Source organism: Ipomoea nil, unplaced genomic scaffold (assembly GCF_001879475.1).
Source record: "Ipomoea nil cultivar Tokyo-kokei standard unplaced genomic scaffold, Asagao_1.1 scaffold1407, whole genome shotgun sequence".
Taxonomy (NCBI): Eukaryota; Viridiplantae; Streptophyta; class Magnoliopsida; order Solanales; family Convolvulaceae; genus Ipomoea; species Ipomoea nil.
The window spans coordinates 2527914-2543660 of record NW_017617835.1 but is presented as its reverse complement, the minus strand read 5'-3'; the positions used below and the strand labels follow the sequence as shown (position 1 = coordinate 2543660).

The 15747-nt window shown below is 33.0% G+C and overlaps 2 protein-coding genes across 2 annotated transcripts; both read left to right on the top strand.

The window, feature by feature from the left end:
- Window positions 1-4876: 4876 nt before the first annotated feature.
- LOC109186232 lies at window positions 4877-7897 on the top strand. Its single transcript, XM_019336159.1, has 4 exons — window positions 4877-5510; window positions 5600-6032; window positions 6351-7001; window positions 7702-7897. The coding sequence occupies exons 1-4, from the start codon at window positions 4877-4879 to the stop codon at window positions 7895-7897; spliced, it is 1914 nt and encodes a 637-aa protein (XP_019191704.1).
- A 71-nt stretch (window positions 7898-7968) lies between these two features.
- On the top strand, window positions 7969-11369 carry LOC109186139 (inositol oxygenase 2-like). The gene is made up of 9 exons (XM_019336058.1): window positions 7969-8183; window positions 8271-8412; window positions 8624-8705; window positions 8818-9025; window positions 9614-9726; window positions 10336-10528; window positions 10621-10699; window positions 10908-10989; window positions 11132-11369. The coding sequence occupies exons 1-9, from the start codon at window positions 8153-8155 to the stop codon at window positions 11156-11158; spliced, it is 957 nt and encodes a 318-aa protein (XP_019191603.1). The 5' UTR covers window positions 7969-8152; the 3' UTR covers window positions 11159-11369.
- Window positions 11370-15747: the final 4378 nt, after the last annotated feature.

The following is a 15747-nucleotide window of genomic DNA, read 5'->3' as shown; positions in this document are numbered from 1 at the left end:
TTATTTAAAAAAATTATATTCATATATTATTTGTAGCATTCATGTTTGGGTTAGCTGTAATAAAACCTACACAAACAATTTAAATTCGCTTTCAAAATTAGTTTCTACTTCCACATCAACTAAAAAAATATAATTTCGTTTATGAATAAAAAAGTTATTCTCTTTTCACCGATTATCATTTTCTAACAACATATAAATTATTTGTAAACATTAAAAATAGTGGATAAAAAGAAATGATAAGATAAGTTCTTACAGATTCATGAAAAAGATGGTTCTTATTTGATTCAACTATGAAAAATATGGGAAAAAAAATAGTAATAAATATGGCTCCATGAAAATCAAGTAAATCCATGGCAAGTGGAAAGCTGTACGACAGAAGTTCAATCTGCCAATGTCACAGGACGAAGATGTCGGCTTCAAAAATGTTCACGTTGTATAAACGTGCGAAAGTTACATTTTATCTGGCTTCTAAGAACCTCACATTATTGTTTTTTTTTTTTAAATTCAAAAACGTTTTAAAAATTTATTTTAAAGCAAATATTACATTTTCAAACTTATAATTCAAAGCACCCTTACCCTAGCTCATTGGACAAATTTATCATTAATATTGTTAAGAGTCTCACATTGTTAAAATAAGAAAGAACTTATGAGTTTATAAGGTCATATGTTAGACTAGTTAATTGGTTAGATTTAATTTTTTAGTATAGTTTGACGAATGTGGTGATGATCTTTTGTGGATCAACTATTTACGGGCTTATCTCTCACTTTAACATTAAAATTAAAAAACAAAATTCAAATTACATGAAATTATTTTTAAAAAATGAAATAAAAGAATTTGTTTTATATAAATGTTCAAATGAATTGCATTACATAAAATTATAAATTTTTGAAAAATAAGAATAATTTTTAAAAATTAAAAAAAAAATTGAATACATTTAAATTATTAAAATTATGATTAAATAAATTACATTCAAATACATTTAAAATTATTTTGAAACAATTTCAACTATATAAAAACTAAAAATTAAACAGAAAGACACACAATTATTTATGTAAAGTAAATATATAAATATAAATATAAATATAAATAAAATATATATATATATATATATATATATATATATATATATAAATTTAAAGTAAATAAACTTTATATAAATTAAAATTATATAATATGATAACTATAAAATAATAAAATATTTTTTTAAAAAAAAAAAGTTAAATTGAGCCTACCTTGCGAAATAGGCATTGTGATGCCACGCTTTATTGGTAGTTTACAAATTTAGCAAGCTTTCATTACTAAAATCACAATTTTATTGCATTAAAAAAAAAAAAAATCTTTTGTGGGTAATAACAATTCACACCCTTGAGAGGGATGCTTGTGGTGGAAATGGCGTAATGCTTTACCACTCAAGGCAAAATTTGTCGTGTAATATGAAGGTAGTAGCAATTTTGATTCGAATTATATGATTAAAACTGAATATTAGTTGCCCAAGTTACTGGTAATGACACTTATTTTTTTTTTTTTAAATTTAATTTAGGTTGGATTGCTAGCTGGAGCGATTTATTTGTTTTGTTTTATTGGAATTTGTCAATTATGAAAAATCTATACTGATTTATCTTATTGTTATCTTTTACCGGCTCACAATGTAAAATTTACCTCGTGCATAATATCAAATAATGGTTGTGGACACTAGTGACTAAAAAAAATTAGGTTCTGTTTGGTAAAAAATTGGCCTATAGGTCAATTTTGGCTTATTTGACAACTATTAATTGTTTGATTTAGTTACAATATCAATATAAATGTTTGGTTAATTAACTTTTGCATGGGCATCAACACACCTTCACGTCAATCTAATATCTGGGAACCGTCTGGTCAACATGAATGAACTTTGAATGTGGATGCAAGCGTTAAGCCAGCCACTCTACAAGCAGGCTACGGAGGTATCCTCAGGAAAGCGAATGGACATTGGATCCGGGGCTTTTGTGCTAAGTCCAAGCATGAAGACGCTACTGTTGTTGAAGCGGAGGCCATCTCTAATGGCCTTGCATGGGCATGGAAACTTGGAATCAGGGATGTTGAGGTACAATCTGATGCCAAGAGGGTTGTTCAATGGATCACTAACGATGCAGAGTTAAGGGGCCCAATCTGTGTCTATACAGATGATATCCGAGACTGGTTTATGAGAAACTGGAAATTATCAATCCGCAATATTGCCCGAGAACAAAACGAGAGCGCGGATGCTGCTGCCTTATTAGGAGCGAAAATGGACGCAAACTGGAGAGAGCTTGAACAGTGCCCTATTGGGATGGAAGAGCCCGTCGAGAGATATAGCATGCACGCCAGATGGCTGTGCAATGGGATCAGCTAAGCTACCCTGGGGTCCCCCCCTCCCTTTTGATCTAAAATTAACTTTTTGCAATTTCAAAAGGCTAAAATTCAAAAGGCTACTCTAATCAACTTTTTCAATTAGCTTTTTGAGAAAAGAAATTATACCAAACAGCTATCAGCTAACGGCTAATTTACCAAACACTTTTCTACAATCAGCTAATATTATCAACTATTTATACCCTCTAATTAACACAATCATCTAACAACTAACAGCTAACAGCTAACAGCTAACAGCTAACATCCATTTTACCAAACAGGCCTTAATATTTTCCTTAAAATCTTATAAAGGCTTTTAATTTTGAAAATATAAAATTCTAAGGCGACAAATGTAACTTTCGCAAATATCCACGAGAGAGAGAGAGAGTGCTGGCAGTGACATTTAATCCATTATGTGACATGAATTTCTTCATGATTCACACAGCAAATTCTTCACGTTGAAAATGCAGTACTTGTATGGTTGGTTGTATGCAACCTACAAAGATTCTTGCACAATTCTTATTACACCGACAATCTTTTTTTTTTTTTATTTTTTTTATTTTTTTTATTTTTTATTTTTAAGAGCAACTTAATTTATTGAATCCAAAGCAAGAACATCAAGACCGAAAGAAGGAGGGGTGATATATCACTCTTTCAGATCAGACAAAGAAACAACTTTCTTAGTAAAAGCATGGGCTGCCAGATTCGTAGACTTCCTAGTAAATTTGAAGCTCACATCACTAAATTGCATTGCAGTTTTTTTAATATAAAAAAAGGAAAATGACACTTTTCTCCCTGAGTTATATACTTATAACACTTTTTCCCCGTCAATTATATAGGTAAGCACATTAGCCTCCTCAATTATTCTAAAAGTGGTGATTTTTCCCCCTAATATATTAAATTGACATTTCTACCCTTAAAGTAAACATTTTATTTATTTTACTTCTCCAACAAATTATTGCGTATACGTAGGGATCACCACGGTCGGTTCGAACTGAACCAGACACTAGCAATCGAATTAAAAGTTTCCGGTTATGATTCAGATCTAGAACCCAATATTTGGATTTCAATTTATTAAATTTATGAATCAAAAAAATTGGATCCTAAACCGTGAATCGACAGTCCCGGATCCAATTCGCGATTTTGAACCATCTTTATTTTAAAATTTTATTTTTTATTTTAAAATAGTCTAACTTCAACAATAAATTTATTTTATTTTTTTTTTCAGTTCGGAACATGAACCGTCTGTTCCAATTCGCGATTTTGATAAACTCTAAATATCGAGTTTCGATTCTAAATTGTAATTGAAATATTTCAGTTTGGTTGCTATAGTGTTTGTTTGGTTTGAACCAAATTATGATCATAATTTGTTGGATATGAAAATATGTCCATTTAATATTTCAAGAAAAAAAACAGCCACTTAAATAATTAAAGGGAGAAAATTGCTATAAGTATATAACTCAGGAGAAAAAGTGTCATTCTCCCTATAAAAAATAATAATACCAAACTCTGAAAGAAAAATATCAATATGCAAAGTTGAATAAATTAATTGAACATCCATTTTAACGTCTACATGATCATAATTCATTTCCTTGACCAGCTCATATTAAAAATATAACTCGGGTTATAAAAACAGTATAAATTAGGGGTGTAAATGAGCCGAGCCGCTCGCGAGTCGCTGGTGAGCAGTTCGGTCAACGCTCGGCTCGAACTCGGTCAAAATCGAGCTCGGCTCGAGCTCGACAAGCTCGTGAATTAAACGAGCACGAGCCGAGTTTAGGTATTGTAGGCTCGCGGCTCGAAGAGCCGCTCGCGAGCCTTATAATATATTATATAATATATAATATATAATTATATTATATTATATTTAGTATATAAAAATAATAATTAGGGGAGGGAAATTAAAATACTTTAATAATTATGTATGGATAAAAGTCATAAAACAAAGTAGTTTAAATTTTAAATCAAACAGGTCAAATTTGAGATCAAAATTGAGCTCAAATTCGAGCCTAAACTTGAGCTCGAATTCGAGCCTGAACTCGAGCTCAAGTTCAGGCTCGAATTCGAGCTCGAGCTCGAGCTCGAGCAGCTTCACAATTGCCGAGCTCGAGCTCGAGCATCAATTCACGAGCTCGAGCTCGAGCAGTGCTATCATTAACGAGCACGAGCATGAGCCTACCCATGCTCGGGCTCGGCTCGGCTCGTTTACACCCCTAATATAAATCATTGTACGGTAAATGGTAATATATTTTGTAAATATATATAGAGCTGGATAACAGGTATATTGTACCTCATAATAGGTATTTACTATTGAAGTACAAAGCTCACATTAACGTTGAATGGTGCAACCAATCACAGTCAATCAAATACCTCTTCAAGTATGTCAACAAAGGTAATGACCGTGTCACAGCTGAGTTTTATAAGACCACAACAGATGATACTGGAAATGAAGTTGTAGATGAAATAAACATGTACTATGATTGCCGTTACATTTCATCTTGCGAAGCAATGTGGCGCTTATTCAGTTTTGAGGTTCAATACAGAACCCCACCTGTTGAGAGGTTAAGCTTTCACCTGTCGGATTGCCAATCAGTTGTTTTCCAAGATGATGATAGCGTTGACCGTGTTCTGAATAGAGAGACAGTTGCACAAAGTATGTTCAATGAATGGTTTGTAGCAAATCAAAAATACCCAGAAGCCAGGTTGTTAAGTTACATTGAGATGCCTACAAAATTTGTTTGGAAAAAGGACATTCGTGAATGGCATCCGAGAAAGAAAGGTTTCACCATTGGTCGCATATTCTATGTTCCACCAGCATCTGGTGAAATATATTATTTAAGGTGCTTATTGAATGTAGCCCGTGGTCCTACAAGTTTTAAAGATATTAGGACATATAATGGGGTTGAGTATACTACATCTAGGGATGCATGTTATGCTCACGGCCTGTTGGATGATGATAAAGCGTATATTGATGCTATAGTAGAAGCCAGTTATTGGTCTACTGCTCATTCAATGAGGAAATTGTTTGTTGTGCTATTAACCTCGAGTTCGATGATTAGGCCGGAAAATGTTTGGAATGAGGTGTGGCAACATTTGTCAGAGGATGCTCAACATTATCAAAGAAGAATACTACAACAATCAGGTTTGAACTATTCCACATATAGTTTGATTCACTTAGTAAAAATAATTTGTATTATTGAATTGTGACCTGTTTTTTATCAATTGGAACAGATTTGGTTTTAACAGATGAAGAGAAGAAAAATTTTGGATTAATTGAGTTGGAGAAATTGCTGGAACTACAGAATAGATCTTTAAAGGACTTCCCCCCGATGCCTATTCCAGACATTGTTAACACAAGATTGGTTCAAAACAGATTGGTGTTTGAAGAAGTATCTTATGATCGTGAGTTTTTACAACAAGAAGCTCAAGAGTTGTGTGCTAAGTTGACGGAAGAGCAGAGATCTATATATGACACCGTTTTAAAAGATATTTCAGGTAATCTGGGTGGATTATTTTTTGTGTATGGTTATGGTGGCACTGGCAAAACATTCTTATGGAGAGCATTGTCATCCACTTTACGAGGTAAAGGGAAAATTGTTTTAAATGTGGCATCAAGTGGTATAGCTTCATTGTTGTTACCTGGTGGACGAACTGCACACTCAAGGTTCACAATACCAATTGCAATAAATGAAGACTCAACATGTAACATTAAACCAGGGAGCCAGTTAGCTGATTTATTGACACAAACGAGTTTAATCATTTGGGATGAAGCGCCAATGATGCACAAACATTGTTTTGAAGTTCTAGATCGAACCATGAGGGATTTGTTGTGATTTGTAGACCCTCATAGTTCTAACAAGACATTTGGTGGTAAAACAGTAGTACTAGGTGGTGACTTCCGCCAAATTCTGCCAGTAGTCCCTAAAGGTACCAGACAAGATATTATATTTTCAGCTATAAATTCATCATATTTGTGGAACAGTTGCAAGGTACTGAGGCTCACGAAGAACTTGCGTCTGAATACTGTCAAAGACACGGTAGAACAACAAGATTCAGAACAATTTGCAGATTGGATAGCTTCTATTGGCGATGGGAAAATTGGTGGACCTAATGATGGTTATGCAGAAGTTGAAATACCCAATCATATGTTACTATCGTCAGATGGTGACCATATTGAAACCATTGTTAGAAGTACATTTCCTATGTTTGCCAATGGTAATTCTGATGCAAGTTATCTTCAAGGGCGTGTTATACTAGCACCTACACTGGACGTAGTGAACTCAGTGAATGAATATATGAGTGAGTTGCATACGGCTGAAAGTATAACATATTTTAGTTGTGACACAATATGCAAAGCTGATGCAAACGCTGGAATACTGGGTGATGTACACACACCGGAATTTTTGAACGGCATTAGAGCTTCAGGCGTACCAAACCATTCATTAACTTTAAAAATTGGCTCACCAGTCATGTTGTTAAGAAATGTCGATCATTCAGTTGGATTGTGTAATGGTACGCGGTTGGTAATCACCAAGTTAGCAGACCGTGTAATTGAAGCCGAGTTAATGGATGGTGCTAACAAAGGAACAAAAGTGTTGATCCCTAGAATGTCAATGTCACCATCTGATACCAGGTTGTCATTCAAGTTTCAACGAAAACAATTCCCATTGATGTTATCATATGCAATGACTATTAACAAAAGTCAAGGTCAAACATTATCACATGTATGATTGTTACTTAAAAAACCAGTTTTTGTGCATGGTCAGTTGTACGTGGCTGCTTCTCGAGTTAACAACCCAGGTGGTCTTAAAATATTGATTGCCAACAACTCAAATTCCTCTATTACATCAACAACCAACGTGGTATACCACGAAGTTTTCAATAATTTGTAATTTTGTCACTCTTATTTTTCTATATTGTATGTTAAAGTAATTTCTTTATTGTTTATATTTTTCATTTTATATTCCTGTTCTAACTTTTTATATATTACATCATCTCTTAAATTTTCCACACAATTACACAATAAGATGAACAATATTCATCCCGTGCATCACACGGGTATCATACTAGTATATTATATTTTGTGAAATATTTTAAAGATTTTTGAGAGGGAAGAGTTTGACCTAATTTATTAGTTTGACCTAATTTATTACCTAATTTATTTGTATATGGAATTGATGAGTATGGATAGGTGTCAAGTTGCAGAATTGGGAGTTGTAGCCAGTTAAGCTGAGTTACGACGCCGTAGGATATGACTCAATTCCGCGTCAATTGCAGCTGTGGGTCCCCCTCTATCCTTATTTTTCTTCCTATTTTTACGTCTATACACGTAGAGCTGACTCAGCTACTCATCCTGCTTGCCCACCGCTCTTATTACGCCCGCGCCTCACGCGCTTCTGGGTCGAGATATTTTTTCTTCCCAAATCCAATGGAAAAGAGCTACGGGAGTTCTTTTACACGCGCAGGGAGTATCGTGGGTGGCTACTAGTCACGTGTGTTGGTCTCTTTGGACGGATCTTCGGGGATTAAGTATAAACCAAGCTGGAATTCGAGATTTTCAGTTAAGGACTCCAAGAGATTTTCAGTTGAGGACTCCAAACTTTCCAATTATCAAGGAAGGACAATTTTTATCCCACTATAAATACCTTCCTTTTCAACCCCTCTCCCCACATCCACAAATCGTACATTCGTTTTGTATTATTCCTTCCCATTATTATTATTATTATTATTATTATTATTATTATTATTATTATTATTATTATATTATTTGCGAGTTGTAGGAAAATGACAATCCTCATCGATCAGCCTGATCATGGTATATTAAATTTTCTTGTTCTCATAGAAATTTTATTTAGCAGTATTTACGTGTTTTATAACGTTAAAGTTTGTTCCTCGTTATTAGGATTACTAGTCGAGGATAAGCCAATCCCTTTCGATGGGAATGAATTAATCCTAGACGGAGGATTTGGCGTGCCAGAAACATTGTCATCCAACAATGGTGGATTTGATGCTCCGGAAACCAATGCCTTTGGCCACTCATTTAGGTAAGATAGTTATATAGTCTGACCTACTATAATCAATTACTATCAAGAAAAAAAGTATTAGGTAAATCATATATTCTGATTCTAATCACAAATGATTAGAAAAATTTACGTAGGTGGCTCATAGCTGACTTATTTAAATCAATTAGGCTAATAAATTCTTTCACTAGGAATCTAATAGAAATATATATAATAGTTTGTTATGGTTTAACAGGGACTATGAGGCAGAAAGTGAGAGACAGGAGTCTGTGGAGGAGTTCTACAGGGTCCAACACATCAACCAAACCTATGACTTTGTAAGTGGTGGCAAAGCAAATTAAACAGGGTATTTTTTGGTAAGCTTAGGATGTAGGGTGACAAGGGAAATTAATTAACAAAGGAACAATATATATAATAATATATGTGTAGGTGAAGAGGATGAGAGAAGAAGTGTATGGGAAGTTGGATAAGGTGGAAATGAGCATATGGGAATGCTGCGAGCTATTGAATGATGTTGTGGATGACAGTGACCCTGACCTGGATGAGCCACAAATTGAGCACTTGCTCCAAACTGCTGAGGCTATCAGACAAGACTATCCTCATCAAGATTGGTTGCATTTGACTGCCCTCATTCATGGTACATACATAAACCCATCACTTTTTTTTTTTTTTTTTAAATCAAACTGTTCGACTTAATAACCACAATGTTACAAGTTCAACTCTCAATATGAGTAGCCTATTGGTCTTCCTGGGTTGAGCCCATCAACTGGAGCAACTAGGTTGATTTATTCCTTTTGTAATCCTTTGTGACAGGGTCCTGCTAGTTTAATTTATTTTATTGTGGTCCTTTGTCCGCTATAGTCGTAAAGATGTGGCGGGATTTTATAGATTATTTTTACTCCTATAAAAATGTCTACATCAATATTGTATTTTTCGATAGATAAATATCTATATGCTTATTATACTATACTGGCATATACTGCCAAATATCCCTGGATTCCTATATATTTTAGTGCCCTTTGTGTTTTGTAAACTTTAGGGTGTGGCAAGGATGTCAAATCAAGATTCATATGTGCCTATATTGATGAGAAAGATGGCACAATCTTTTCACCCTATATAATTTGTGGACCCTACACAATGATTATCCCAGACCCCTTTAACATATAAATTAAGATTTATATTTTATTTTGTGGTGAATATAATGATTAATTGAGGGTGCTTACAGATCTTGGAAAAGTCCTGCTTCATCCAAGTTTTGGAGGGCTTCCTCAATGGGCTGTTGTTGGTGACACATTCCCTGTTGGATGTGCTTTTGATGAATCCATTGTTCACCACAAGGTAAATTTAATTTTACTCTTACCTTCATAATTCTTCTAATTCCTAACCTTATTTATATTTGGATTACACAATACCTAATTACAATTTTAACAATATTAATAATATCAAGTACAATCATATTTAGCATACAAGCTAATTAGTATCCGGCCTTGACACCTTGTAGTATTATATGATACTAGATTTTAATGATGTCTATAGTATACAACCATGTATTCTATACCATACCAATTACTATTAATTAGCATCAACTAGGTATACCAGATTTTAGCCCACGGGCTTAACTCAATGGTTCAGTAGGTAATATTTGGGATAAGAGACTAATGTTTGAACCTCGGCAGTGGCTTATGTCCAAAGTGGGCGGATTCCTTCTGCGCCCTGTCATTTGGTATTGAGTCACCGTGATTTACATCCTCCCACATGCTCATCGGGATGTTGGGAATTTAACCTTTTGAGAGAAAATTGTATACTAGATTTTGACCTTATATAGTATACCCAATGATTATTACCCGCAGAAATAAGTATACTACATAGTTGTATACTAGTGTTGATCAACATCTTAAACAAACAAAACTTTAATTATATGGTTGTTATTTATTTTTTGTTTTACAGTACTTCAAGGAAAACCCAGATTTCAAAAATCCACTTTACAACACAAAGAATGGGGTATATGAGGAGAGATGTGGACTGGACAAAGTGCTAATGTCTTGGGGGCATGATGACTACATGTACTTGGTGGCCAAACAAAATGGATGTACATTACCTTCTGCTGCATTGTTCATCGTCCGCTACCACTCTTTCTACGGTAATTTTTTTTTTTTTTTTTTTTTTACTGGCTCTGATTGATTTTCTTATACATATTTCATAAAAATAATATGATTTTTTTGGGTTTCACAGCACTGCACAGGGCTGGGGCTTATACACACTTGATGAATGAGGAGGATGAGGAGAACATGAAGTGGCTCAAAATCTTTAAGTAAATTTATTTTCCATATTTCCTTTACTATTATTATAGTGAATATTTACGATGCCGATCAATACTAGGATATTTTGTGCCAGTACTAGAATACATGATACAATTCAAATATTTTATGTGATTATTTATGGTATAAAAAGATACTTGTGATGATCAGCACATAGAAATTTCCGTCTAATCATTTGTATTTTTTTTATTTAAATCACAGCAAATACGATCTATATAGCAAGAGTAAAGTTCGAGTAGATGTCGAGAAAGTCAAGCCGTATTACCTCTCACTTATTGAAAAGGTGAATATATATTTTTGCTTTTTTTTTTTTGGGAAAAATTATATTTTCTATAGTTATATGATTAATTGTGGTTCTTTTTTTTTTTTTTATTAAAATTTAAATGTTGCTGATTTGGATTTTTATTAAAATTATTTTATGGCAGTATTTTCCAGCAAAACTCAAGTGGTAATAAACGAGGCTGATGGAGAAATGAGGGTTAAATCAAGAGGGTACTATTGGGAATTAACTGTGAAAATTATTGTATCCATGTACAATAATGTTTATTTGCAGAATATTTTTTCCTTGTAATCTTATATTTCCATTCTTTTCTTCTTGCAAAATAATTGAAAAAATGTTGGATAATACCAAATATTTGCCGGATCTCATATCTCTATTTACAATTTTTTTTTCCCACTTGAAATAATGAAATATTTTATAATTTGATTATTACTTCTAAAATTAAGAGATACACACATAAGTAAATTATTTTAAATATTAATATAAATAAATTTTGGCATTCAAAAAAAAAAAAAAAAAAAAAAAAATTGAGTTGACATGACATGCCACAATATGTTAACGCGTCAACAATGAAATCATTATATGCCATAAAAATTAAGGTACATGATTTTAAAAGGGGTGATCAAATGAGTATAACTATAATTCTTGTATTAATGATCACGAGTTCTTGTCTGTAGACAATATAATATACAAGAATAGAATTTATTCAATACACATTTTAGGATAGCAGACCAACTCGAAAGCCCGCTAACTTGCTTAAGCCAAAAGTCTCAAGCCCTAACTCATCCCATTGCGAGATAGTTTAGGACTAGCCTGCAAACGACCAATCGTTAAACTCGCATCACGGTGCGCGCAACACTGTGCGTCCCCCAAAACGACGTTGTTTTAGGAGGTGCAGAAGGGAGTCGACGTGATTATGTGTATTTATTTATATCATATGTGAATTTGTTTATATAATTATGTGTATTTTTTAATACGGTTATGTGTTTGTTTATACAATTATGTGTATTTGTTTATACAATTATTTATATTTTTTATACAGTAATATAAAATGTCGTTTTGCATCAGAATGCACAATGCAATGCGCGCCCTGGTGCACGATATAAATTGCTGAATGGTCCTAAACTGATCCCTAACAAGGCTAACATGACCTCAAGTGTAGGACTGAGGTCTCAATGGAGAGATATGGGCTTTTGGTGTTTGTGCCTCATCCATCTTAGAACCACTAAGGGCCGAAAAAGCAGACGTTATGCCATGGAACCGTGTTCACCATTCATGGTGAACACGGTTCCAACGGTGTTAGTACATCGTTATCTTCTTCTTCTTCTTCTTCTTTTTTTTTTTTTTAAATTAATTGCGTGACTTTTCTTCTTTATTTTCACATTTTGTGGTTTCACTTTAATTTGAGGTGAACAAAAATTTCGGACATTCATAAATTATGAATTCATGCCTGCACATTCACTTTGGAACCATGCCTACACATTCTCGTCCGAAATCACGGACATTCATAAATTATGAATCCATGCCTGCACATTCACTTTGGAACCATGCCTACACATTCACTTTGGAACCATGCCTACACATTCACTTTGGAACCATGAGATTATGAATTTTCTCTTATAAGATTATGAATTTTCTGTTATGAGATTATGAATTTTTAGTTATGAGATTATGAATTTTCTGTTATGCGATTATGAATTTTCTGTTATGAGATTATGAATTTTCATTACATTCATAATTTCGGACATTCATAAATTATGAATTCATGCCTGCACATTCACTTTGGAACCATGTCTACATATTCCCGTCCGAAATCACGGACATTCATAAATTATGAATCCATGCCTGCACATTCACTTTGAAACCATGCCTACACATTCACTTTGGAACCATGAGATTATGAATTTTCTGTTATAAGATTATGAATTTTCTGTTATGAGATTATGAATTTTCAGTTGTGAGATTATGAATTTTCTGTTATGCGATTATGAATTTTCTGTTATGAGATTATGAATTTTCATAAAATTCATAATCTCATAACAGAAAATTCATAATTTGATCAAACGGCGCTGTTAACTCCACATCCGCGAAATTTTTTTTTTTTTGCCTAAAAACGACGTCATTTTGCCTTGTGTTCACCATTCTCGGTGAACACGATTCCATGGCATAATTTGCGCGAAAAAGAGGGATAGGCAAATGTCCTTATTCTCAACAAATATTAAACTAAATATTATGAAAAAAAAAATGAATCGTAAAAATCAAAATAAATAAATATATAATAAAGATATATACACATACATATATGTGTATATATAATAAAATTCTATATTTAATACATAAACAACGACCTTTTTATTTTTATTTTTCATTTTTTTTTAATTTTTGAATCTATAGTTCAAAAGTAGAAGAATAAAATGGTAATGAGTTTTGTAATTTCTAAAAGATTTGATTCAAATAATATATATATATATATATATATATATATATATATATATATATATTAAGGCAAGCAAACATGGTAATGAGTATCAAAACCTATAGTAAGATGTAAAATTTCCCAACCAAACACATCCTATGTATATATGCTATTGGCAGTTTGGCACCAATGATCCTGTAGTCTAGTGACACCAAGTTGTTTTTTTATATGGGAGATTGTGTGTTCGAGCCTCAGTTAAGACGGTATTGATTTTCTTTGTTTAGAAGGTTGAGAAAGTGTGATGGCAATTTGGTTTTTTGTTTTTGTTTTTTTTTTTTGTTTTTTTGTTTTTTGTTTTTTGTTTTTTGTTTTTTTTTTTTTTGTTTTTTTTTTTTTTTTTTGCATTTTGGTCTAATTTAAGGTACATGGTTTTTGTACTGTGTGGTTTAAGGTGTGTCAGATATTAGAAAACTTAAGTGTGTCGATCTAAAGCTTTAGGTGCGTGGTTTATGTGTTTAAGGTGCGTCAGTTGTTGAAACTTAAGGTGCGTTGACTTAAAGCTTTAGGTGCGTGGTTTTCCTTCTTAAGGTGCGTGATTTGTATGCTTAAGGTGCGTCTATTGTTGAAATTTAAGGTGCATCATTTTAAAACTTTATATATGTACACACACAAATAAGAGCTAATAAAGTTATGCCTATAACAGGAACTAAAAAAATGTCTGTTAAATTATTTGATCGTAACTCTCTTGTGGGGGAGAATTCTGAGATAACCCGGGTTCCATTCCAACTAGTGACGATCTCTCTTGGGCCAGCTCCCGTGCTTCCAGAGCGAACAAGGATTAGTCGGGTGGACATGGACCACTCGTAGTTTACACCAAAAAATAATCCCACATTACGTTATTATAAACTTTAGTAACCGAATATTCCATTAACTATTTATTATTTTTAACTTACTCATTGATTTATATAAGAAAAGTCTTAGGTCTGAACCCCATCACAATCAAAGTTGGCATAATTGTTAAACATATATTACGAATATATAAGAATGTATTAAAAAATATAATATAAAATTTAACATAAATTTGATCAAATAATTAGCCCGACTCAATACATAGCATTCAAAGTTGAGCATCAAAGATTATAAATAAGTAATATTGAAAATTTTACTGCATAATAATAATAATAAAAATTATAGTATTAAATTAAAACACTCAGTATGGAACTAGTTATGGATTAAAGGCAAAATAAGCATCATTATTGACAACAATTACACTCAGTATTCGGACTACTTGTACAATCATTGTTATCAAGTAAACAAGTTACAGAACTAGAACAAGAGATACTACTCATTAACCTTCTACAAATATAATGAAAGTTAATACATCCAATGGTCCTCGAGTATTAGCCATATACCAGTTGTGGTCATTCGACTTTTTAAACGACCACGAGACGTCCTTTATCTTTTCAAGAATAACCACATGTTGTTCTCCCGTTAAGTTTAATTTGGTGTCAAAAGGGTGTTAAATGTGAGGGTAATGTTGTCTTTTCACCTAGTTGCAGAGCTCTTTTATGCATCTTCTTCTTAAATTTTTGTTTGCTAGTGCTTGGAGCTCCAGAATAATTCCTTACCCCAAACGCATCATCAATTGGGTTCTTAGACGGGGTGGCACTGTCAAGCTACGTCGGTGTTTCTTGGTTTTAGCAAAGCTTGGCAGTTCAGCGGCTTCATTCTCTTCCGGCGAAGCTTGTGGGAGTGTGTGGTGGTTGGCCCTTCACCAGTAGGCTTCGACGTTGGCGACGGGTTAAACCTCCAACAGTGGCGTGTTCCTCGGTTCGATGTAAGCTAATTAGGATACATTACTGTGTAAAACGAGAGCGAGGCTGCCATGAAGGAGATACTAAAGAACAAGGGGCAAACCATGGGAGGTATTAACTCAATATAATAAATATTAATATTTTGTTCAATACTTTCAAATGAGAATCTATGACACATATCTCACAACATATGAAACATGTAGGGGAGAAAATTTGCAATTGCGAAATATTAATAGGCGCTTACAATATCAAGAGTTCATAATACAACTCAGACGCTAGCGTTATATAAAATTACAAATATCTATTTGAGTAAAAAATTATAATTAATTTCTCATATATTATATTGCATTCATATACTTTGAATTATCAATTTAAATAAATAAACTTAACATTTAATTACTTATGCATGAACATTTTTTATTATATAATTATGCATTAACTTATTTAAAAATAAACATTGGACATTATCTTTTAAAAACTAGTTTTATAAAATGTATTCGAATGTGATGGTTGTGAGTAGTTATGCTGTGC